Raw genomic sequence first — 22,725 nt, forward strand, 5'->3', positions numbered from 1 at the left:
CCCAACAGCACCTTCTTCCAGCCTTCGGTGTGACTGGGACCGTGACCCTGACCGTGAGCAGGTGGGAGGAGCGGCCAACTGCCCTCCCCAGCAGGGGGCTGGGGGAGGGGGTGCCTGGGGTGCAGACCCAGCTCTGTTCGCAGACCGCAGCCGGCGTCGGGCCCATGTGACACCCCCCACCGCCAGCAGCCCCCCGCCGAGGGCCACAGCAGATAAAAAGCGTCCGTCAGACACAGGACAAGCTATCAAAGGAAGACATTTTATTTTCAAGTTTCTATGGAGATGTTACAAACAATGGAGACTGAAGGGGAAAAAGAAAAAACATTTAAAAATTTTAAAACTGCCAGTTTAAAATAAAAATATGATTAGGTAAAATAATAAATAATGCCATCCCATGACAACTTTAAGATGAAGGCATGTCGCGTGCCTCGATGAGCCGGCGGGGACAGGCTGGCGCGAGCCCGCCCAGCGCCCTAGAGAGGGAGGAATGAAGTGGCCACACCGTCCAAATCTTGACTTTATTTTTTAATATAAAAACCGCATTTTTGGAAACCCACCCTACCTTTTCCCCTAACATAATGCTTTACCTCTTAAAAATAAAAATAAAGTACTAATTCTATATACATCACATGTACCATACAAAAATGTATCCAAAGTTTCTATTGCTACCAAAGTGTTCTAAATTAAAACGAGTTACAGAAAGCCCCTCATTGTAAACAAAAGATTACAAGTTACAAAATCAAAGAACACACAGCCAGAGTCATTTACACGACAACCAACACATCCGGCTCCCAAAGCAAGTTGAATTTTTATGTGCTTGTATAAAAAGGCATATCAATATACTTCTGCAAATTTATCTTTCATTATAAAGCAAATGAGTACACTTTCTACAATAAATATCCCGCTGGGAGGCACACCCGTGGACAGGCGAGGGCAGGCGGCGGAGGCTGGAGGCGGGCGAGGACAGCAAGGACGCGACACCCAGAGGACGCGCCCGCCCCGGCCCTCACGGGGGACGGCGGAGTGTTTTTGGTGATTTGCAAGTGATGTACACAGCATAAATTTATTCTCCCCCTCTTTCCACAAAGTACCATCAAAATAATGTCATTTTCTTTCTTAAAATACACATTTGTCATTGTAAATTTACATCCCGTCTTATTAAATAGTGGTACTCCGTGTAAAGAGTATGATTTACAAAATTATTAAACATTCAAAAGTCTTTAAAAAAAAGCTACAGGTCAAAGAAAGTGAGGCTAGCAGCGGCCTCCAGCCGGACGTGCGGCGGGCACAGACGAGCCGGGAGGGCGCAGCCGCGCCATTCAGAGCGCCCAGACGGGGATGTTCCCAGAGAACTTGGAAATAAAACCGGCCCTCCACGCGGGAGGACAAAGGGAAGAACCAGGCCTAGAGATCAGAATAAGTTAAGTCTGGAACAATATACACGCATGTACAACTTATCCACACTATGGACAAGGCCACACGAAGGCGGGCGGGTCAGTCGATGTCACTGAGGTCGCTCGTGGGCTCCCCGTGCACGCGGCTCAGGTGGCTCATGGCGCGGTCGAAGGCGACCCTCACGGCCTTCCTGATGCTGGAGTTCCGCCCCTCCATCATCTTCAGTTTGTCTATGGTCTCGTCCATGCCCAGGGGGACCATCTTGGACTTGGGGAGCCATTGCCTTTTTAAGAGAGAAAAGAGGGGAGCGGTAAGGGCCGCCCGCACGGGAACCCAGCAGCTCCGAGCTCCTGGGCCAGCGGGGATGCGTGGTGGGCACCAGGCGCTCCAGGGCCAGCCCCGTCAGCCAGGCCTGACCAGCCTCAGGGCCGCGGGTGTGGGGCACGGCCTGACCCTCCTGCGAACCCTGGGAGGGGCCGGGGGCTCATCAAGTCTTCACCACGTCTCCTCCACGACACTTACCAAGGGGCCACTGCACCCCGGGAGACGAGCACAACCCATCAGCCTTCCATACCTTACCTGAGTGGCCACCAAGGGCACACACAGACACTCCCTCGCACAGCAAGCAGGGGAGGGCAGGGCCACGCCAGGAGGGGCGGGCAGGTGGACTAGGCTGTGGGGTGGCCGCCCGGCCCTCAGACCGGACACGGCGGGCACGAGCCCCCACCGCGTCTGACCAGGACCAGGTCACGGTGAGGAGAGTGAGACAGGGGTGAGGAGAGAGAGAGAGAGACGGGGGTGAGGAGCACCCCCCCTGGCCACCAGCGGCACACACAGCGCCATCGGTCTACACCCCTCCACTGGTCCCGCACGGCCCCTCCACGCCAGGGAGCCCCTCGCCGGCACAGGGAGCTCTCGGCACGGAGACCACTAATGCGCACCCCATGCGTGCTTGGGGACAACAAGGGACCTGAGCAATGTGGGGGTTTTAGGACCCCAGGCCCAAGAGCACCGTGCAGACCCACACGGGAGAGGAAGTGACAGGGTCTGGTCAGCTGTCCCCCAGCAGGACCCTGGAGCAACGAATGCCTGACAGCAAGCCCAAGGCCGGCCCCGGCGTGGTCTGCGCGCCTGCACTCACCAGCTTCTCTTGTTGTCGAAGAAGAGAACAAGGAACAACTTCTCGTCAGCCTTGGTCTGCATGTGCTCACCTATCTTCAGCACGTCCAGTGGCGGGGCCGGGATGGTGACCCCGTTGTGGTGGCCGGGCACACGCGGCATCTTGGGGTCGATGATCTGTCGAGGGAGGACACGTGCAGGTCACGTCTGAGGGACTGTCTGCCACGGCCCCAGAACACACTGCTCCCTGACCCTGCACACACGTCCCCCGGCCGACGCTCACGGGACACTTGTCCCGACAACAGCAGCGGCACGGCCCCCGGACTCGGGGCTCAGGACCCCAAAGCTCAGCACCCTGGCTCCCCAAAGGGCAGCCCCACGGACCCACACGATGCACAGCCCAGGGTCGTGGCCCCACAGCCCGCTGCCCCGAGGCTCACCAGGGCCGGATAGGAGGGGTAGCCACTGCACTTGGCCCACACGACTTTGAGAGGCTCGAGGACGGAGGCCGCAGCATCGGTTGAAATCCACATGCTGTTCTGACCGACCTCTGGGCAGAGAAAGGAAGGGTGCAGGGCGTCATCGGGAGGGCCGGGCACCGGGCACATCTCAGGCCACCCCTGCAGGAGTCCCAGCAAGACCCACTCCCACCTGAGCCCAAAGCCTGGCCCGGCCAGCACCGGCCCAGCGGGTCCCTCGCGCTCTGCCAGATGCGGAAATGGCGGGAACCGGCAGGCCTTCGATCCCCGACGTGTGGCTGCAAATGGCCACCAAGCCTAAGGTCGGCGGCCTCCAGAGCCCCATGACCAGCGAACATGTGACTGAGGATCCCCCCACACAAAATGGTCACACACAGGACAAAGCCGTCCCCACTGTCCCCACGGCCCCCCTTCCCGTGAGCGGCAGCTGTCCCCACGCGCATGGAGCTCACAGACCCCTGGGACGGAGGCCAGCTTGACCCCGCCCGGCAGAACGGGAGCCCACATCCTGGCCCGTGGAGGACGGGGCCCGGACTCACCAGCGGCGATCCTGGCGGCCTTGGCGTAGTTCCCGTTCTCGATGCAGGAGATCAGCTCGCTGCGGTCCTCCAGCGTGTGCCTGCGCACCAGCGCGGGCTTGCCCCGGCCGCACCTGGGCGCGCTAAAGCTTCAGAGGAAAAGCAAAGCCGAGTCAGGGCGCGTCCTTCCCTCCGCTCCGTCTGCAGCCGGAGCCGGGCCCCAGAAGGCACACGGGGCAGACGCACCCAACAACCCGGAGCGTGCGGGGGCCCCCACGGGGCAGACGGGCGGGGCTGTGCTCGCCACCCTTCCCATCAGCACACGACTTTGGGAGGAAAAGATAAAGAACAAGCGTAACCAGATTCAGAAACTGCCTGTTTTCCACGAACAGTTAGTTTCCCGTCTCTGGTTAAGCTCCATGAGGCAGGTGGAACCCAGGACGCACGAGCCCCTGGGGGGGGGGGGGGGGGCAGGGCAGGCGGGCACAGGTCAGCAGGCAAGCGGGGCCGGGCCCACCTCGTGTCGCAGAGCGGGCTGCTGCTGGATGCGATGCTGGACTCGGAGGCGCAGCGTCGTCGCGGCGCGGCTCTCCTCCCCGGGGCACCGCCCGGCTCCTGCACGCTCTGCGCACCCCCAAAGCCGTTGGTGAGACCTGCAACACAGGCCCAGGGGCACCTCAGTCCCATGCGCCGGACCACGCTGCGCAAGAGCGCTCCCGTCCGAGGCCGCGCGGCATCCGGTTGCCCGTACCCCCACCCTGCAGCGCGCACGGCAGAGACACGGAGGTGCCCTCGAGCCAGAGACCGCTGGTCCGAACACGGTGCTCGTCTCCACAGAGCAACACGGTCTGCACAGGCCCCACAAAGGCAAAGCTGAGCGCACCCAGCTCGTCCTCCCCCAATCAAAGGACTCTGCTGCATGGCGAGCCCCCGCGTGGGGGACGAGCCCTGCCTGGGTGAGACCCCTCGCCACCACCAAGAGCAGGTTCACACAGGGGGGTTTCAGGGGGAACAGCAAGTCCGAGGAAACACACGCACCTCGAGAACACGCCGGACGCATGAAAGCAGGCGACGCGCCCTTTAGCCCCGCGCCCACAGTGCCAGGGCCACTGGGGAGGCGACCCCCCCCGCCGGTTTGCCAACAGTCTGTGTAGCCGAACAAAACACAGTTCACCTAGAACCACGGCAACTCTGAGCCGCGCCGCTGCCTCCCGAAGCACCCGACGCCCCAACAGGACAAGCAGCCGCTCCCTCGGGGCCCGACGGCTGGGGCACTTGGGCACATTTCTCTTCCCCAAAACAATCTTGTTCCCATGCTCAAAAAAACGTTAACTCTGGGGCGCCTGGGTGGCTCAGTGGGTGAAGCCTCTCTGCCTTCGGCTCGGGTCACAATCTCAGGGTCCTGGGATCGAGTCCCGCATCGGGCTCTGCTCAGCGGGGAGCCTGCTTCCCTCTCTCTCTCTGCCTGCCTCTCTGCCTACTTGCGATCTCTGTCAAATGAATAAAATCTTTGAAAAAAAAAAAACATTAAATCTGATTCTTTAAATGTTTTCTGAAGGAGGTGGCCAGGTTACGGGGTTTCCTCATCGACTTTACACGCTACTTTCTCAGCAGCCAAGGCACGCGTTCAGCGAGCACAGCAGAGCAGCACAGCCGCGGCAACAGACGCGCCACTGCTCACAGGACAGCCTGAAGCGACTTGTTCTCCTGGAGTAAGTCCTTGAGACGTCTTGTTCCATCCCCCTGAGACTCAGCAGCACCGGTTCCGAGAACCGAGCTACCACTGTGCTCGCGTCCGCACCCCGGCAGGCAGGGCAGCTGGCAGGGGCCGTACTCGCCAAAGCCGTTCGGACAGGCACGGCCCATAAAGCGCAGCCACTGAGCGGAAACCAGGAGGCCAGCGGGTCGGGGACATGGGGAAGAGTGAAGCAACGCCCAGGGTCCCCCAGAAGCTGCAGGAGGCAGCAGAGACCCCAACTCAAAGACAGCCCACCCCACCCAGGCTCCCTGTAGGGACGGAAGGACAAGGCCACAGTCCCTCAGGCACACGTCCAGCACCCAGCAGCAGTGAGGCCATGAAGCAGCCGCCTATGCCCGTGGAAGCCGCCCTGGGACATCACCGACTGGCCCTAGGGGCAACTGCCTGAGCAGCAAGGACAGGCAGCCACAAAGCGGCTCTGCACGGGGTCACCTTGGAGCTGGGGCCTGGTGACTCTGGATGGCCTCACCGGACACTTGCCACCTTGACCCCAGGTCCCTTCCACCTGCACCTTTCCCTGCAGAGCTGGAGCGGGCACGACCGGGGCAGGCGTGCGAGGCACCTGGGAAGAGCTCAGCCAGGGCCGCGGCCGTCCCCGACAGGCAGCCATAGCTCAGAGCAACAAGAGAAGATGCCTGTTCCCGAGCACCCCGGCCACGGCCAGACCGAAGCCCAGCACCTGCGTAGAGGCGTCCAGGGAAGACGACGACCTGGCACCCGTGTTCCCGACGTGGTGCCAGGCTTCACTTGCCACCAGGAAGGAGGCACTGAGGGCACCTGCCCCTGGTGCTCGGCAAGACCCACCCAAGGCCATGCTCCCCGTGAGACGCGAGGGTGAAAGTGAAAACGTGGGGCTCCCACGATCTCCCCGGGGCACGGAGCGGACGCCCACTAGACGCCCCCAGCGAGTAGTTGTTCGTCTGCTACCAAGGCAACATCCCTTAGCAGCCGCTAACTAGCAGGCATCACAGACACGGCCGGCAAGAGGAGGCTGCTGGGGCCAGAGCACAGCCCCCCCAGGCCGCCCAGCCCTCCCGACGCCCTCAAGGTGGCCGGAGGCCGGGGCAGCAGCGTCTCTGCCCCCTCCCGGCCCACAGATCCCCTGCGCAGACACACGCTTCCTCCCAGCCAGCTGTGGCTGAGGGAGCCCCCGGCCCCACCCTGCACAGCCCACAAGGCCAGGGCAGGTTTCGGGGTCCGCGTGGAGATGGGCCCGCGAGCCCCTCGCAAAGGGCAGGCGTTCACGCGGCACCTGAGGCCCCAGCCAAGACCACGTCCACCCCAACCCTCAACAAACCACTTCAGGGAGACCTACGCGTCTCAACATGGACATCGAGTCCGCACGCTGCTACACGCGACGAGCTGGCCGCGCGGGAAAGGCGGGCGGCCTCCAGCGTAGGAGCCGCGCCCCAGAGCACGCGGGACCCTGTGCCCAGGCCCCGTCCCGCCACACAAGGACCGTCCTCTCGGCCCCCACGGGCACAACACCCTGAGTCAAAAGACGCTCTGGCCCAGCGGCTCCCCTGGGGAGCCTTCCTGGGGCACAGCTGGGCCACATGGGGAGGGGGTCCCCAGGGGCCTCCTGAGACGGCCGGTCAACAGCGGCAGAAGCTAAGCCCTCGTGAGAACTTCGTACAGCTGCGAGCTCGCGGAACAGCTCCCGGCCGCCCGGCAGCGAGAAGCCCCTGGTGGTCCCCCACGGGGACCAGGCCCACACCTGCCACACCCTCACGGCTCCTCAAGGAACCTCCTGCCGGTGCCGGGCAAGAGGCAGAGAAGCAGGGTGGGCCGCACGCCCCGCACACCGCACCCCATGGCGCAGACACCGGGGCGCTGCCTGCCAGCCCAGGAACTGCCCGGGCCCCCGGACGGTACGGCCCAGGGTGTGCCGACAGGCCAGCTCCAGAGGCCGGGGCACAGCGACTGCTCGGCCTCCCGAAGTGCTGGGGCCACCCACGTCTCCGTTCATACGTCTTTATTTGTACTGCTGGCGACACGAGTACGTTTTTCAACCTTTTCACAGAAACAGCGAATGGGATCCCACCCACCCTGCTGTCGCCCAGACCGCCTCCCGGAAGCGGCGGCGGCGGCAGGGCAGGGCCCCGCGCACTGCAGGCGATCGGCATGGGGAGCACAGACAGAGCTGCCCGGCTCGCTCCGGACTCCCCAGGGGCCAGCCGGCAGGGAGACGCACGGAAGGGCAGAAGGAGACCAGGCGGAAACCCAGGAAGGAAAGACACTGACAGGCGAGGGGAGGCATCCGTGTTCACACATCTTCCGGCTGGGCCGCGCACCCCGCGCCGGGCCCGGAGCCCCCGGTCCCTCCAGGCCAGTTCCGTGCCTGCTGAAGGCAGGACCACAGTCTCGGTCCACCTAAGTCATCCGCGGGCGCCAGGGGCTGTCGCGGCCCCGGCTCTAAAGTCGCCCTCGGCATCGTTCACACCTACCCACGGGGTCGGGGCGGGTGAGGCGGCGTCCCTGCCGGCGGCCGGCTCGAGGAGGGGCACCGGGCGGCTCTCCGGCACCGTTGCTCCCGGGGGGCGTCTGGCTCTGACTTACAGAAGGGGGTGGGCGGGGTGGGGCCCGTGTCCTCCACGCGCCGGTGTGCGTGTTTTTGTTTGGAAGATGGCTGAACAGATGCTCCCAGCGTCCTCCACAAAATTATGAGAGACCCCAGGGTGCAGTGACCGCTCAGCAGAGCTCCGGTCCACGTGGTGAGAGAGGACAGTTAGGGTCCAAAGAGTGAGCTACCCAGCATGCTAGTGGTTAAACTGAGAACCTGGAAAACAGCGAAAAAGCCATTTAGTCTGACTGGGGGCGCCGCGAGACCAGCCTCCACACTGAGCGGCCTGAGGATGAACATGACTCCCTCTCTGTGTCTCTGTCTCTCTGTGTCTGTCTCTGTGTGTCTTTGTCTGTGTCTGTCTGCGTCCTGTCTCCCTCTGTCTCTCTGTCTCTGTTTCTCTCTCTGTGTGTCTCTGTATCTCTGTCTGTGTCTGTCTCTGTGGGTCTGTACCTGTCTCTGTATCTCTGTTTCTGTGTCTCTGTCTCTTTCTCTGTGTCTGTGTCTATCTCTGTGCCTCTGTCTCTGTTTCTGTCTCTCTGTCTCTGTCTCTCGAGGTGGCCGGTGTCTGCCTCCATCTGTCTCATCTCTGTCTCTGTCTCTCTCTGTCTCTGTCTCTACGTCGGTCTCTGTATCTCTGTCTTTGTGTGTCTCACACACACACACACGCCACGGCGCGTGCCGTGCACACAGCAGGCGTCTCAAGAGCAGAGACCAGGAGCGCGGAAGTCCCGGGCCAGCTGTCCGTTCCAGGAAACAGATGAGCATCGTGGAAGGAGGAAGCGAGAAGACAGAGCGTGGGCTCCGGGTAGCGCGGCACCGGCTCGAGCAGGGTCAGGGTCTCTAACCCGGGCCGCCCCCGGGCGCTTCCCACAGCTCAAGAGCAGGGAGGGCCCCCAGAGGCCGAGCGTCTCCAAGGAGGGTCTGTTTTCCCTCTAACTTGGGAGTCTTGAAGCGGGCCGCGGGACGCCAGCAAACCCCCTACAAGGCAGAGCACCCGGACGAATCTCTGGAAAAAGTGGAAGGTTCAGAACAGTTCACGTCCTCGGACAGCGAAGGCCGCCCCTCGGAGCGAGCGGTCCAGGGCGTGCAGAGAGCGCCAGGAGGCGGAGGTGAGGCAGAGCCACAAACAGGCGCCAGGATGGGCAGCGGGAAGCGGCGCGGGCCCAGTGCTACTAAGACTCCCGGGCCGCGCGGGACGGCGTCAGGACTCAGCACGCAGCCAGGCTACTGCCGCTCTGGAACAAGAAAGCGAACACCCCCGCGTCAGTCAGGCCACCGGGAAGAGGCGTTCGTCCGGTCGCCCGCCGCGACCCGCTCACAGACGCTCCTGCGCGGCTCCCGTCGGCACCAGACACCTGCAAAGGCCCCCGCTCGGCCGCACACGGGGCAGGAGGGGCCGGCACCTCCTACAAGGGCAAGGGTGCCCGAGGCCCCTGTAAGCACGGCCACCGGGCTGCCCGTGGAGCCTCACCTACTCAGGGGACGGCAGGGGGCATCAGCTACTGCAGGACCCGCCTGGCCGGGTGAGGGCCACTGTCGGGCCCCTCGGACCCCTCCTCTGACACCAGCTTCGTGGCACACCAGGGCCGCAGTCAGAGGCTCTGGCCCGGGGCCTGGAGCCCTGAACAACTCTGCAGCTCTGCCTAGGTGCCCGCGGCACAACGTGCTCTGGCTTCCATCCTCGCGCGCCAACTGGGCCTCGGTGCTCACACACACCGCGCGGAAGAAGTGTGCCCCTGGCCCGGCTCCGACAGGCCGCAGCGCGGTGTCCAGACTCGCAAGCGCAGAGGCGAGCTCCATGCATGGCCCGCGCCTCCCCAGCGCAGCTCACGGTACGCGGGAACAGAGAAGGCTCCAGCCCATCCAAGACAACCAGCGGCACAGAGCACTTCCGTCACGTTAAGTGAATGAAGCAAAGTTTCGCACGCGTTAGGACAAAAGTCCTACATAATCTTCCGGCCACCAGGAGTCGCATGTCGGCTGCGGGGCAGGGAGCGCGCCCCAGCCACCTCTGCCTGGCCACCCCCACAGAATGCGCCTCTGGGTGCAGACATGACAGGCGGACCCTGGGCACCGACACTCCCAGGCTTCCATCGGTGGCACGGACGCAGACGACGCGCGCAATCGGCCGCACCACCCGGGCTGCACGGGCTCAGGAAGGACGGCCAGCCGCGCCCGTGGTGGGGGGGGGGGGGCGGAGAGACTGAGGCCACCAGGCCGCGGCCACCCCGGCTCAAGAAATTCAGGGGACTCGAGGACAAAAGCCCAACACGCAGGGCCAACAGGCTCCAGGGTCACATCAGCGGCTCCCGGGGGTGGCGAACGCCGCCTCACCGCCGCAGGCTGGAGCCACACGGGCCCGCAGGGGACCGTCACCATGCGCCCTGATCCACCGCGCCACCCACATCCTGGGACACGCTGCGTGCGCCACCAGACCCCGCCAGGCCACCCCAGCCCCCGACCGTCCGCGGCCAACGGCAGCTGAGGGCCCCGCCGGGCGGCTCCGGCGACAGCCCTGGAGGAGAGAGACCGCGGTGCCCCGGGGCATTTACCTGTGTCCAGCCGCTTTCCCGGGGACCCCTCCTCCACCTCAGAGTCGCCGCAGGTGCTCCGCGACCTTTTTCTTGGCTGCAGAAGAGTCTCCAACCTCGGAAGGACTACAGACAGAAAGGTTTTGGTCCCTAGCTGAGGAGAAGTTGGCCGGGTTTCAGTGTTCTTGGCGGACTTTGGGGGGCTTACACTTTTCGATTTGCAGAAGAGAACAGAAGTGCGTCTGTTTACATCGCTTGCTGGCTCCGGCACCGCGGAGACCGCCGCTGGCGCATCGCCACTACCGGCGAGGGTGGGCTCTGGAGGGTGTCCGGTTACCAGTGCGCTCTGAGTGCAAGTGCTATGTGATTCATTATCAAATGTGACTCTTTTGAATAGTTTACTCTGCTCTGGGTTGAGCTCTACTGGTTTGAGGGTTGGTGGTTCTGAATTAGTCTCCGAGTCTGAAGGAAGAGGTAATGCATCTGATGGTTCAAGTTTAGGGGGAGATTTATCTCCTGAAAAAATTATAAATAAAGTGATTTTTGAAAACTGGTAATTATAAGATCTATTATAAAACTTACTATAAATGTGAAGTCCACCAAAATACTAAGTCAATCAAGGAAAACAACGCATCACACGTACTGTCTGCAAGCGTGAGGGGCCACAGCGGCCCGGACCCGTGGGGGACACTGTGTGCTTCCCTAACACCGGACGCGGCGCGGTGCCCAGGCTCCAGGCGCGCAGGGTATCAAGTCACTCTCGGAAAGCGACTGTCGAGGACCGCCTCCACATACGCCAGTACCGACACCGTTCGCGTCCGCGACCGCAATCCACCGTTCACTTACCTTGAGGAAGAGGAAAACGTCCCATAACTAGGGGCTACCCAGGCATTCCCGCACGGTCCCGACCTGGGCCACACGGTCAGCGCGCAGGTCAGCAAGAGCATGTAAATCTGACTCTGACCGAGGGGTTCTAGGTTGGTGACAAGGCCTGTCTGGTGAGTGGTGGGCGGCTGTGAATGTCTCACGGGAGCAGGAAAACCTCCCCCTGGACTCTCCACCACCCCACAAGCCACGCTCTGCAACGTCTCAATGGAGTCTTTTTCTCAAATCTGACTTTAAAAATAAAAACACTCTTTCAAAGAAGACGATCTTTGCCTCGTTTAAAACGCTTCTTGAGGGCGCCTGGGTGGCTCAGTGGGTTAAAGCCTCTGCCTTCGGCTCAGGTCATGATCTCAGGGTCCTGGGATCGAGCCCCGCATCGGGCTCTCTGCTCGGCGGGGAGCCTGCCTCCTCCTGTCTCTCTCTGCCTGCCTCTTTGTCTACTCGTGATCTCTGTCTGTCAAATAAATAAATTAAAAAAAAAAAAAAAACGCTTCTTGAAACTATTAACATGAAAACCAGAAGTCTGACCACCCGAGGGAACAGGGCTTTATCCCCGCGCCCGAGAGGAGGTCCTCCAGGGACCACGCAGGCCGGCCGTGCGAGGGAGCAGCCCTGTGGGACAAGCCACTGCTTTGGGCTACAAGACACGTTGACACCAAAGCAAGAGTGACAACGCACACGGTCCGAAGCGGTCCGTACAGCCTCACGAAGTACAGTTCTCCCCTTACGAACCCTCCGAACCGCCCAAACCTGCATGGAAATACCTAAGAAGGTCGTGTCTCAAACCCGGTCGTTCTGGAAGCGGAAAGCTGCACAGCTCCTGGGTCCCACTTACGGCCCAGAGCGCGTCCTGAGAGCTCTCCCTTAGGAACGGGAGACGGAGCCAGGCAGGGCTCAGGCCGCCAGCGCAGCAGGGGCTCTGCTCGCCCCAGACACAGCCCTGCTGGGCAATGGCCCTTGAAGCTGGACACAGCACGTCACAGAGGACCCAAGCCCCGAGGCAGCGTGTCCGCGGCAGAGGGGACCCAAGTCCTTCTGTGTCCAGGCCCCTACCATGGCCGTACCACTGCCTGAGGGGACCGCGTGGCACCCGTGATGCAGAAACACCGAGCCACGAACCACGCTGACCAACACGGGGCAGGGTTCTTCATGCCTGTCCCTTCAAGTCCCTAACAGGTTTAGGAAAACAAAAGTCACGGACCACCCAGGGAGACTGAGCAAACAGAAACCAGAGAGCAGGGAGAGCTGCTGCTGCTGGGAAGCTTCTCCAGGAAGCCCACCGCCGGGCAGGGACTCGCCACTGCGGCCCACACCCACTCGCGTAAGGAACCCCCACCGCCCCTCCCTCAGCGTGCGCCTCAGTTCGCCACCTGCCTCCTGTCCCCGCCCCGGCCTCTCCCCCGGGCCCCCACACCAGGCTCCCAGCCTGACCACTGCACCAGGAGTCCTGCCCCCCTCGCTGCGGCCACGTGCGGTCGCAGCCACGGCCAGCAGCCTGCCTCTGTCTTAGCCGGGTGGGCCCTGGCAACGCAGGCCGCAGCCGCTAGAGCCCGGAGAAAGCCACCCCCTCCCCAGGTTCTTCTGGGCCCCCTCCTCACATGCCCTGTCTGTGCTTCCCCCTCAGACTCCAGTCCTGGCTCAGCCCCGAGCCTGCCCGTCCAGCCTGGGCAGCCGGCAGCCAGGGTGCCCACGTCCCCGGCCAGGTACACAAGGCCCCGGACCCCCAAGGTCCACGCACACGCTCTCCTGCGTCTCACGCTCAGCCCACCCAGGGCTCTCTTCCGCCCTCACGCACCTCACCAGGCACAAAGGTGAGAGCGTCATCTGAGCGTCAGCTGGCCACCCCTCCTCCTGCCCAAAGGCAGCCTGAGGCACAGCCACAACTGCCCTGCCTGTCCACCGTCCCCACACTGCACTCAGCCAGGGCAGCTCCCCAGAAGCATCTCTGAGGCATGAAGGGGCAGGAGGCGGGGGGCCAGCTGTCAAGGGCTATGCAGGTGACCTAGGTGCAAACCAGCGCCAGCACCGGCTGCCACACCATGGGGGTTACCGAAGCCCTGGGCCTCGCTCTCCTCACCCAGAAGAAAAGAAGAAAGCACTGGTACCTAGTGACCCCGCGGCTGGACCCCATGTCCGCCAGCCAGCACCCCTGCTGCCCGCTCAGGACCCTAAGCCCACCCCCCACGGGGAGTTAACATGAACGTTAACGTTCTCTTGAAAGGTCACTGGCTGCTGACAATCCCGTCACTGAACTGCATAGGAGACCTGCTCTACGACCTTCTGGAACAAACCCCGTTCGCCTCTGAGCCGAGAGCACAGACATCCAGGTCCGAAACTCCCTCACAAAAGCCACAAGGTTCCCTGCTCAGGGTCTGAAGCCGGCGCCTCGGAAAACCCAAAGAGGCAGGTCCGTCCGCAGCTCAGGCCCTCACCAACTCCCCTGACCGAGCGCGTCCACGTCAAAGCCACAGAGAACTCGGGCGGGCTCCGGCGGGAGGCGTCCACCTCCTGGGACCCTGAACGCAGGCTGCCTGACCACCACCCCTGCCTCGGGCTTCCTCCCCGCAGTCCTCGATGGAGAAACCACCACCTACACACGCTGCAGACCGGGGACACCTTTTACAGACACGGGACGTGACAGGGCCCTTTCCCGCTCCACGGGACCTGCCAAACCCCAGCCCCACTCGCTCTGAGGACTCGCGGCCGCCCGGAACTCGAGCGGGCCTCGGGGAGCCTGCAGGAAAAGACAAAGGCTCGGTCCTGAAACCCGAGGACAGACCTCCTCACAGCACAACCTAAATCCCAGGGGCTGGAAGGGAAAGGCCTGGCCGGCGACTCGGTGACGGCGCCCTGCGGCCTGCCAGCCCACACCTGCCCTTCTCCCAGAGCCACCTGCCTTCACGGCTCTGCGCCCCATCGGTCCGCTGGGGCCAACCTCCAGGCAGCAGAGACCAAGCTCTGAGGACGCAGGCGGGCGAGGACGCACGCACCAGACACCTGTGGCCGTGACCAGCCACCCAGCCCCACCCATCGGCCTGGAGAACCACGGGAGCGCAGCTGACAGAGCGGAGGCAGGAGCCCCGGCCCTACCGTGGGGGGTGCGAGGAAGAGGCCCCAGCAGAGCAACGGCCCCCAGGGCTTCCCTTCCAGGAGGGGCCTCAACGGGGCCAACCCACCCATAACCCCTATTCAGTCGTTAGAGAGACAGCACGCAGAGGGCGCGGAGCACGCGGCGGTCCTGCGTCCTCCTCTTGCACAAGATGCCGGGCCCTCGCCCCCGGAAGGATCACGAGCTCTCCTTTCTGCGCTAGCTCCGGGCTGTCTTTACCAACCTTCGTGGGATGACAGCCCCCAGCCCTGCCCCCGGCCACCTGGAGGTCCCACCGCTGCCTCCACCTCCCCTGCACCACCCCACCAGCTCCCTCCACGTGGACCCGGGGCCATCCCTTGTCAGACCTCCCCGTCTTCCTTCAAAATGACCCCATGCCTCAGAACAGCAAAAGTGGGCTGGCGTGGGGGGCGCTCGCCTGGCAGGGAAACTGCAGGGACGACTGGGGAAGACCCCGCGTCCACACAAACCCCACCCCCGGCCCCCACCGGGGACGGTGAGCAACTATTCACAAGCTTTCCCCAAACTCACTCTTTTTGGAGCAAATAACACACAAAGAGTGGTTTTCCCACAAACAGATAAAGATCAGCTCAGCCAGAGTGCCCACTCAGGCAGGGGAAGGAGACTGGACGGGACGAAGGTGTGCCTCCTGCTCCAGGCCTACGAGCTGGGCCACCCCGGACCCCAAGGACCGTGAGGGTGCACACACGGCACAGCCAGCATCAAAGCCTGTAGGAGTCAGGCCATCTGCAGAGCAGAACTGTCGTGGGGCGCCTGGGGCCTCAGCAGGTTGAGCATCCGTCCCACCCTTGATTTCAGCTCAGGTCAGGACCTCAAGGTCATGAAATCGAGCCCCATGTCGGGCTCCATGCTGGGCGTGGAGCCTGCCTGACAGTCCCTCCCTCCCTCCCTCAACAACACAACAGAACGGCAGAGCCGTCCTTCCTGTCCCGCGTGGTCTCTCCTGCCGCCCTCATCCGATCGCCCGAAAGGGAGGTTCCGGAGCCTGCGTCTCGCGCCGCAGGGGGGCCTAGTCAGCCGCACGGGGAGCCGAGAGCCAGCGGGGGCAGGACGAAGCAGAGCTGCACAGCCACGCGGAGCTGCCGCACAAGGAGGCACAAGCTGCCTCACATCCAAGGACAGAAAGGAGCCCGAGGGCCGCGGCTCTCGCCTCCAGCAGCCGCCCCGAGCAGCAGCCCCAACAGGAGCAGTGACACGGGGGACGCGCTGTGGGACGCCCACACCACGCCGAGGCGGACGCCCACGGCGGCATTACTGCTCCTGCTGCTCCAGAGTGGACGTGCCGAGAGGAAACCCAGACTACGAGGCAGACAGCCAGCGGCGTGTGCCTTCTTCCCTCCGCCCACTAAACGCGTGTGCTCGCACTCCGACGGAGCGCGCGGACAAGGGTGGTGTGTCTTCCACCGGGGTCTCTAAGCTCCAAAAACTGGGCCACAGCACTCCCCGGACAGCCCACGTCCGGAGCTCGAGGCCCGCCCCCGGTGGCCACCTGACCCTATTGGTACTGGGCTTCCCTGGGGTTCCCCACGGGGTGCGGGCTTCCTCTCCTCACTGACGTCCTACGCGCAAAAAACGTGCCCGGTGCCCGGCTCTCCTCCCAGACACGTGCCCCAGGGAAGGTCACCAGCCCTCGTCACTGTGCATGTGCCGTGTCGGGAGCCCCAGGAGGCAGCTCCGGGTCAGGTCCCTGTTCCCTGGTGACAGCCTGTGCATCACCTGCCACCTTCCATATCAGAGAGGCGCGTTCAGGTGACGGCGGCATCACGGCCCATTCAAGAGTTGCCGCGCCCAGCAAACGCCCTCCGTCTCGCCATGTACGCCACGTCCGCTCTAGCTCCCCTGGGCGGTGGGCAAGGCCGAGTCGCTCTTTAAATGGGGTTTCAAGAACACGTTACGAGAGTCTCGCTCTGCGTCTCCAGCCGCTGCGACCGTGTAAGTGCCGCGAGGCCGGCACCCGCGGGACGGAAAGGAACGCCCGGCGGGGCTGCGGGGAGCAAGTGGAGACCGACGCTCAGCACGTGCTTACCTTCCTCCCCCGTCTCCTGCCCCAGCTGAGCACCTTCCTCTTCAAAGCTTCCAATACCTGAGTCCGCAGGCGGGGGCCGGCTGTGCCGCTGGCTCAGCTTGTTTCTGAGGACGGCGATCTCCTTCTTCAGGAGCTTGGCGCGCTTGCTCCGCGACCCGCTGGACTTCATGGCGCACGTGAGGTCCAGCTTGTCCAGCAGCTCCCGCAACTGCTCCTCCAGGACCATGTGGGCCCTGTTGGCCGGGTTCAGCAACCTGTCCACTGGAGTCAGAGGACACCCGGTCAGTCCTCAGCACACCACCCCTGCGACCCCCTCACCGGCACGGGCCCCACCCGCAGGAGCCCCAAGTCCCCACCGCGCTCATTCCACACTCTGACGGGCTGCCACGCCGGAGACACAGTCCCACCCAGCAGGCGTCAGGACGCGCCTGCGGGAAAGTCTCCAGATCCCCAGCGGGCGAGCCAGGCGCATAGGGACACGGTGCCCTGAAGCAGGCCAGCGCCCCTCCTGGGTTGCACCTGCACTGGCGGCCGGGCCGGAAAAAGGAACCGGACCACACGCACGGGGCCGCCTGTGCAGACGGGCCCCCACAGAGCCTGGGGCTCACGTCTGGGCCGGTCTCCTGACCCAGCCCTCTGGGGGGCTTTACTCAAACTGGGCCACACGATGCACAGTTCGTTGTCCTTTTCAGGCGTATTTACTATGAAAATCCCTACCGACTTTACCTTAAGCAAAACGACAAAATTCACAAATCACAAAGTAGCGGAGGTCAGCGAAAGGTAGCCAAGAAAGAAAAGGATCTCTCCGACGGAGACCGAACCGGGAGTGAGAGCACGGAGGGAAGACGGGAAGAGACAAAAGCCGCAGCGCGACCACCAGGCGCGAGCGCGCCGTCCCGCAGAAACGAGCGCTCACTAAAAGCGTCTGCGCTTTTCCCAAAGACGCGAGGCATCAGAATTGCAGAATAAACAGAAACGCCCGAACGGCCTGGCCTGCACCCACACGGACTCGGACACAACTCTGTAAATAACAGCCTCAAAACCGTTCACGTAAACAGCCATCGTGTCACTCGAAGTCCCTCACAGAGAGGCCTCGTCACATCTTACCCCTCAAGCAGACGAGGGACGGCTCTGGTGAGACGCTGCAAGACACAGCCCCTGGGCCTCAGCACAGCCCGAAGGCAGCCGGTGCCCCCACAGACTGATCAGGGAGGGAGGACGGAGGGCCCACGGCCCGGGACACGGGCTCCCCGAGCTCCGCCATCTCCCCGCACAAATACGGAAAAATAAATGAACATTTCTCATCCGTGGGCTTCTCCCTAGTGAAACCACAGGTGCGGGACCTGACTGAGGAAATCCCACCAGGACCCGTATGCCCAAGGGCTCAAAGCCCGGAAGCCCCATCCCGTCCCGGGGAGGTCGCATGGTGGCCGGAGCATCACGGCCAGGGCAAGGCCCAGGGAAGGCAGCCCCCAAGGACAGGAACACGCGAACAGACCACTGTGCCCGTCTGAGAGGCACACAGCGGCACTCAGATGGCTGCAGGGCCAGAGTCCGGGGGCCTGGGCACACGCCCGCCCCTGAGGCCTTCCCCCAGTCACAAGGTGTCCTCAGGAGGGGCCTGAGACCGACCCGGGGCACAGCCCCCAACTAAACTGCCCCCCCAGTATGTACATTCGGACCCAGGCCGTCCCCTGCAGGGCCACTGGCCATGCACATCTCCCCGATGGGCCCCGAAACACGCCCGGCCTGGACAGAAACGTGCTACGGGCACGAAATCCACACTGTGTGACAAAGAAAAATTAAAAAACAACAGAAAACAGCCAGTAACTTCTACGGTGACGGTGCGTTAAGAGCACGATGCGTCAGGAGTGCGGAGTTAAGGAGACTGTTTCGAGCGAATCCCTCCCCTTTCTCGTGAGTACGGAAGACGTCCGGTCACGCGGCAGCTTGCGTTCTAGTCCCCCGGGCCGTGCGGACGCGGTCTGCGGGTGAGCACGCGCTCCCACCGGGGCCTGGGCTCGGGGCTGGTGCTTACCGTCGTCCCAGGAGAAAGGCCGCCGGGGGGCCGCGGCAGGACGCTCAGGCAGGTGCATCCCCGAGGCCTCCTCGAAGCCGATGCTGTCCGCCTGGCGCCTGGCCTGCCGCAGGACGACACCGCCCTGATCGCGCAGCCTCACGGCGGCTCTATAGAACACTGTGTCCTTGGCGTTGTACTTCATGCAGTTATCTACAATGAGATTAAAATCCTCCTCAAACTCAGTGAGGTGTCTATACCCTTGAGCTTCTAACCGTTTCCTCATTGTGGCAAAGTCCATGGGATGTTTAATGTGATCCAAATAATCTGGTACCTAATTTCAGGGAGGAAAAATAAACATTTACCAACAAAGAAGGACTCTCATTCGCTCTACATAACCGCGCCCACCCGCCCGCTCCGGCCGAGACACGCACACGCGGCCCCGGCGCCCCGCACACGCCTGACTGCGCGGCACACGCTCACCCCACGACCTGCCGGGGCCCCTCTGCCTCAAGCTCCTTAAACTGCACACGGCGACCGGTGCACTCGTCCGGCCGGAGCCGCCGTCCTCGACGGCTTCTCTCTCAGGGGGACTCTGGCCTCTCGTGCCCGAGACTGGACGCTGGCACCCGTGCCCCCCAACCTCGAAGGGACCGTGATCCATAAACGCCAAACACTCGGGGCCCCGCAGGCGCACCCCACGCCCCGTGGGCAGACCCCCGCGAGCAGCAGAGCGCTGGCCCGCGCCACCCACCTCCTTCAGGCTCACGGGCTGAGCGAATATACGAGCCGGGTCCTTCTCCTGCAGCTGGTCGAGCACCGCGCGCAGCAGCACCGTGAGCGGCGTCAGCCGCAGCTCCATTGCCGTCTGCTCCACCTTCACCTGCGGACACGGCACCGGGCTGTGCTGCACACCCCGCCCCGCACTCCGCCCGGGGTTGCCGCCCCCCTGCCCAGCGCCTCCATCGAAGCAGGGCACACGGGGCGCCCCCCCGGACACCCACCGCGGGCCAGCCGCACCCCTGGCCCCGGGAGGAGGGCAGGCAGGGGGGCGCAGCCGGCGCAGGCGCCCTCGCAGGGCCCCGGCTCACCTGCTCCCGCTTGAGCTTCTCCCGCTTGCGCAGGAGCTCGATGAGCAGACGCGCGCGCTCCAGGTCGTGCCGCAGCCGCTGCCAGTACTTCAGCTTCTCTTTGGCGGCTTGAATCTCCTCATCGTTTTCTCTCTGACAAAAGGAGCACAGGCTCAGCCGCGGAGCCGCTCACAGGGGCACCCGGGGAGGCCGAGGGGCCAGAGCAGACGCCGCAGGCACAGACTAGCCCGCAGGGGCCCGCAGGCTCCCGACGAGGCCGGCCTGCTCCGGACCCAAGAGCCGAGCGGACGAGCTCAGCGACGGGCATCCGGACCCCGGCCGGGGAGCAGCTCCGGGGAGTGGGCAGCTGTCGCAAGCCGCGGCCTGCCCCCAGCCCCCGAGCCCGGGAATGGAGGGCGCGGGGAGCCAGCCCCGGGGACATGCCCGCACCAAGTGGCTCTGAAATCCGGACGCTTGGGGTCACCCTCTGCGCACTTCCTCCTTCTGTGGCAACACACAGCGCCACCAACCTCAACACAGCCCTCGACTGACCCACGTCCACGCTAGCATTTCCCAAAACAAACTTGCATCCAGAGAGCGTGAGGCAGCAGAAGGCGCGGAGCAGACAGACGGCAGCCCCTCCCGACGCATCTCGGGCCGCAACGCAGGAAGAGCTGCTCTGACCGTGGCAGAGACACCAAGGAGCAGCAGGACCCCAACACACGCCCCACCATGACGGCCAGAGAGCCCTTCCCCGCACGGGGCAGCGCGCGAGCTCCAGGAAATCACGACCTGAGGCCTCCGTGCTCCCATCCACGGCTCCCCTGCAGCCCTGCCCTGCCCCAGGCCCAGGTTGGCCGATCTCCCTGCCCCCATGAGGCCAAACCGCCCTCACCTGCGGCCCCACCCCTCCTCCTCCGGTCCCCCGAGGCCTGACCAGGCCCACGGGCCACCGTCTGCTCCTGCGGCTGCCGCCGGTCCCCGGCTCCAGAGCCCGCGTGCTGGCACGGCACATGGACGGCCCCACCAAGGCCACACCCAAGAGCAGAAGATGCCCTCGGCCCTACCACAGCTCCTGGGCAGACCCATGCAGACAGCAGAGGAAGCAGCAGTCGGGGCGCTCCTGCCCCTGCCCCTGAACCCCAGCTCCGCTAAGATGCTTCCATCTGTCCCCGTGCAGTCTTCCCAATCGACAGCAGCCCAGGACGCCTACTGCGAGGGCGCACGCGTGACCCCGGACAGAGAACGTCCCCGGCTCTCACTGGCGTTACCTTGCTGTTCTGCAGACACACACCTGCAGCCTGCGCCCAGTCGCCCTGTCAGGTTCCGGGACACGCTCCGCACGCGCAGACCCCCTCGGGGTCCCAGCCCACCGCATCCAGACAGAGCTGAAACAGCGCACCCACCAGGCAGGACCCCACCCCCAGGTGCCCCTCACTTCTGGTCTCAACACTGAGCACCTGGCAGGTGACAAATGCTGAGATCTGACCCTGTGTCCTCACTTCAGGGTCGGCGGGCAGAGAGTCACCGGCAAGGCTACAAGACCCTCCCAGCTATCAAAGGGATGGGAAAGGCTGGTCCAGGGCCTCCTCTCCGGGCACCCTCCCACCTGTCACAGAGCTTGTCTTAACGTTACTTAAAAGTCGCAGGCATCGGGGCGCCTGGCTGGCTCCGTCGGTGGAGCGTGCGACTCCTGACCTGCGGGTCATGAGTTCAAGCCCCACAGTGGGCGTGGAGCCTACTTCAAAAAAGAAATCATCTAAGTCTCAGGCCATCAAGCAGGAGTTGACAGTAACACCAGCTGCGTAAATGCAGCCGATAAATATGTTAAAAAGTAGATTTAGGGGGTGCCTGGGGGGCTCAGTTGGTTGAGCAACTGCCTTGGGCTCAGGTCATGATCCCGGACTTCCAGGATCGAGTCCCGCATCGGGCTCCCAGCTCCTTGGGGAGTCTGCTTCTCCCTCCGATTTTCTCCTCTCTCATGCTCTCTCTCACGCATTCTCTCTCAAATAAATGAATAAAATCTTTAAAAAAAAAAAAAAAAAGTAGATTTAGAAAAGCAAATTCCCCAAAAGCACCTGAAAACCCCTTTGTCCACTGGTCTAAACAAGCACTCCAAGAACACCGACCAGAAGGGCACTGGGCCTGGCGATCCCGCAAAGCGGAAGGTGCAGTGCCCCGCGCCGCGCTGGCCCTGGCGCTCACGGTCCCGGCTGGAAGAGGCACGCGCGGCCGCAGAGGGGCGCACTCCCTGCACAGGCCGCCTGCAGGACAGGACCCGACCCTGACGCGCTCCGCCTGAGCAGCCTCATCGACACAGAGCGGCCTGAGTTTCCTGATTCTGTTCAGGGAGCCGCCTCCTCCGCGAAAACCTACCCAGGAGGACTCCGTGAAGTGGAAGAAAAGCAAAGCGGTTTCTGGCACCGAAGAGCCGTCAGGAAAGAGAACTTCAGGAGACCGTGTTTACCACCCCACCTCACAAGCAGGACGACGCGGGACGGAGGGGACGGGGCGGGCCACCCCAAGGAGGTGAGGACCGCAGCACACCCACCCAAGCCCCAGGACAGCACCAAGGACGGAAGGCCCCAAGAGGCCGTGCTCCCCGCCCCTAGAGCAGGACGCACAGAGGGGCCCAGCCGCGGGGCTGAGCCTCACACCCACAGCGGCAGGCTGGACAGCCACAAGCTCAGTCCCAGCGCAGGAGGTGACTGCATTGTCCTAAAGCCACCAGAGAGGACATAGAAATGCGGCAGAGGGAGGCACTGCAGCCGGCCAGAGGACGGGCCGGCTCCAGGCCTGTGGGACCCGACCAGAGCTCTGCCCTCCACCTCCCCCAGCACTCGCCCGCCGACCCTCACCCCACCCAGGGTCTGAGGATGGTGAAGGTCGAGGGCTGGAGACGGTGCCGTGAAGGCTCCAGGAAGGTGTCCACAGGAACCCCACGCTCTGGGCCAGACCAGAAGAGCTGAGCCACCCCCTCTGAGACCACTGTGCACAGCAGCGTCCAGCAGAGCCAGCCGGGGCCAGCCCCCGAGGTGCCTCATCTGCCTGGACGTGGGGTGGGGGCCCTCATTCTCGAACCGGCTGGTCCCATCCGTCTGTCGTCTCCCCACCTAAAGGTCCGCCATGGGAGGGAAGAGCTGCCCACGACCTCTTGCACAGCCTGGCCCAGAGTGGGCACCCAGAAATACAAACAAGTCACAGATGTCCCAGTTTTGAAAAGCACATAA

The 22,725-nt window shown here is 63.5% G+C and overlaps 1 protein-coding gene across 9 annotated transcripts in view; it reads right to left on the bottom strand.

Annotated features, from left to right (window-relative positions):
* Positions 1-240: 240 nt before the first annotated feature.
* BRD1 (bromodomain containing 1) overlaps positions 241-22,725 on the bottom strand; it is a 42,483-nt gene continuing 19,998 nt past the window's right edge. Inside the window, exons 4-13 of one of the 9 annotated variants that reach the window (XM_047741570.1) lie at positions 19,517-19,648; positions 19,180-19,308; positions 18,447-18,759; positions 16,466-16,669; positions 10,389-10,883; positions 4,029-4,164; positions 3,533-3,660; positions 2,955-3,064; positions 2,537-2,691; positions 241-1,678 (exon numbers count right to left, since the gene is read on the bottom strand). In XM_047741570.1, coding sequence (XP_047597526.1) covers positions 1,495-1,678; positions 2,537-2,691; positions 2,955-3,064; positions 3,533-3,660; positions 4,029-4,164; positions 10,389-10,883; positions 16,466-16,669; positions 18,447-18,759; positions 19,180-19,308; positions 19,517-19,648 — 1,986 coding nt within the window. In that variant the 3' untranslated portion in view covers positions 241-1,494. Of the gene's footprint in view, positions 1,679-2,536; positions 2,692-2,954; positions 3,065-3,532; positions 3,661-4,028; positions 4,165-8,276; positions 9,072-10,388; positions 10,884-16,408; positions 16,670-18,446; positions 18,760-19,179; positions 19,309-19,516; positions 19,649-22,725 lie in introns of those variants that run through there. The other 8 variants (XM_047741569.1, XM_047741572.1, XM_047741571.1 and 5 more) reach the window with 8 other exon arrangements.

Source organism: Lutra lutra, chromosome 8 (assembly GCF_902655055.1).
Source record: "Lutra lutra chromosome 8, mLutLut1.2, whole genome shotgun sequence".
Classification (NCBI taxonomy): Eukaryota; Metazoa; Chordata; class Mammalia; order Carnivora; family Mustelidae; genus Lutra; species Lutra lutra.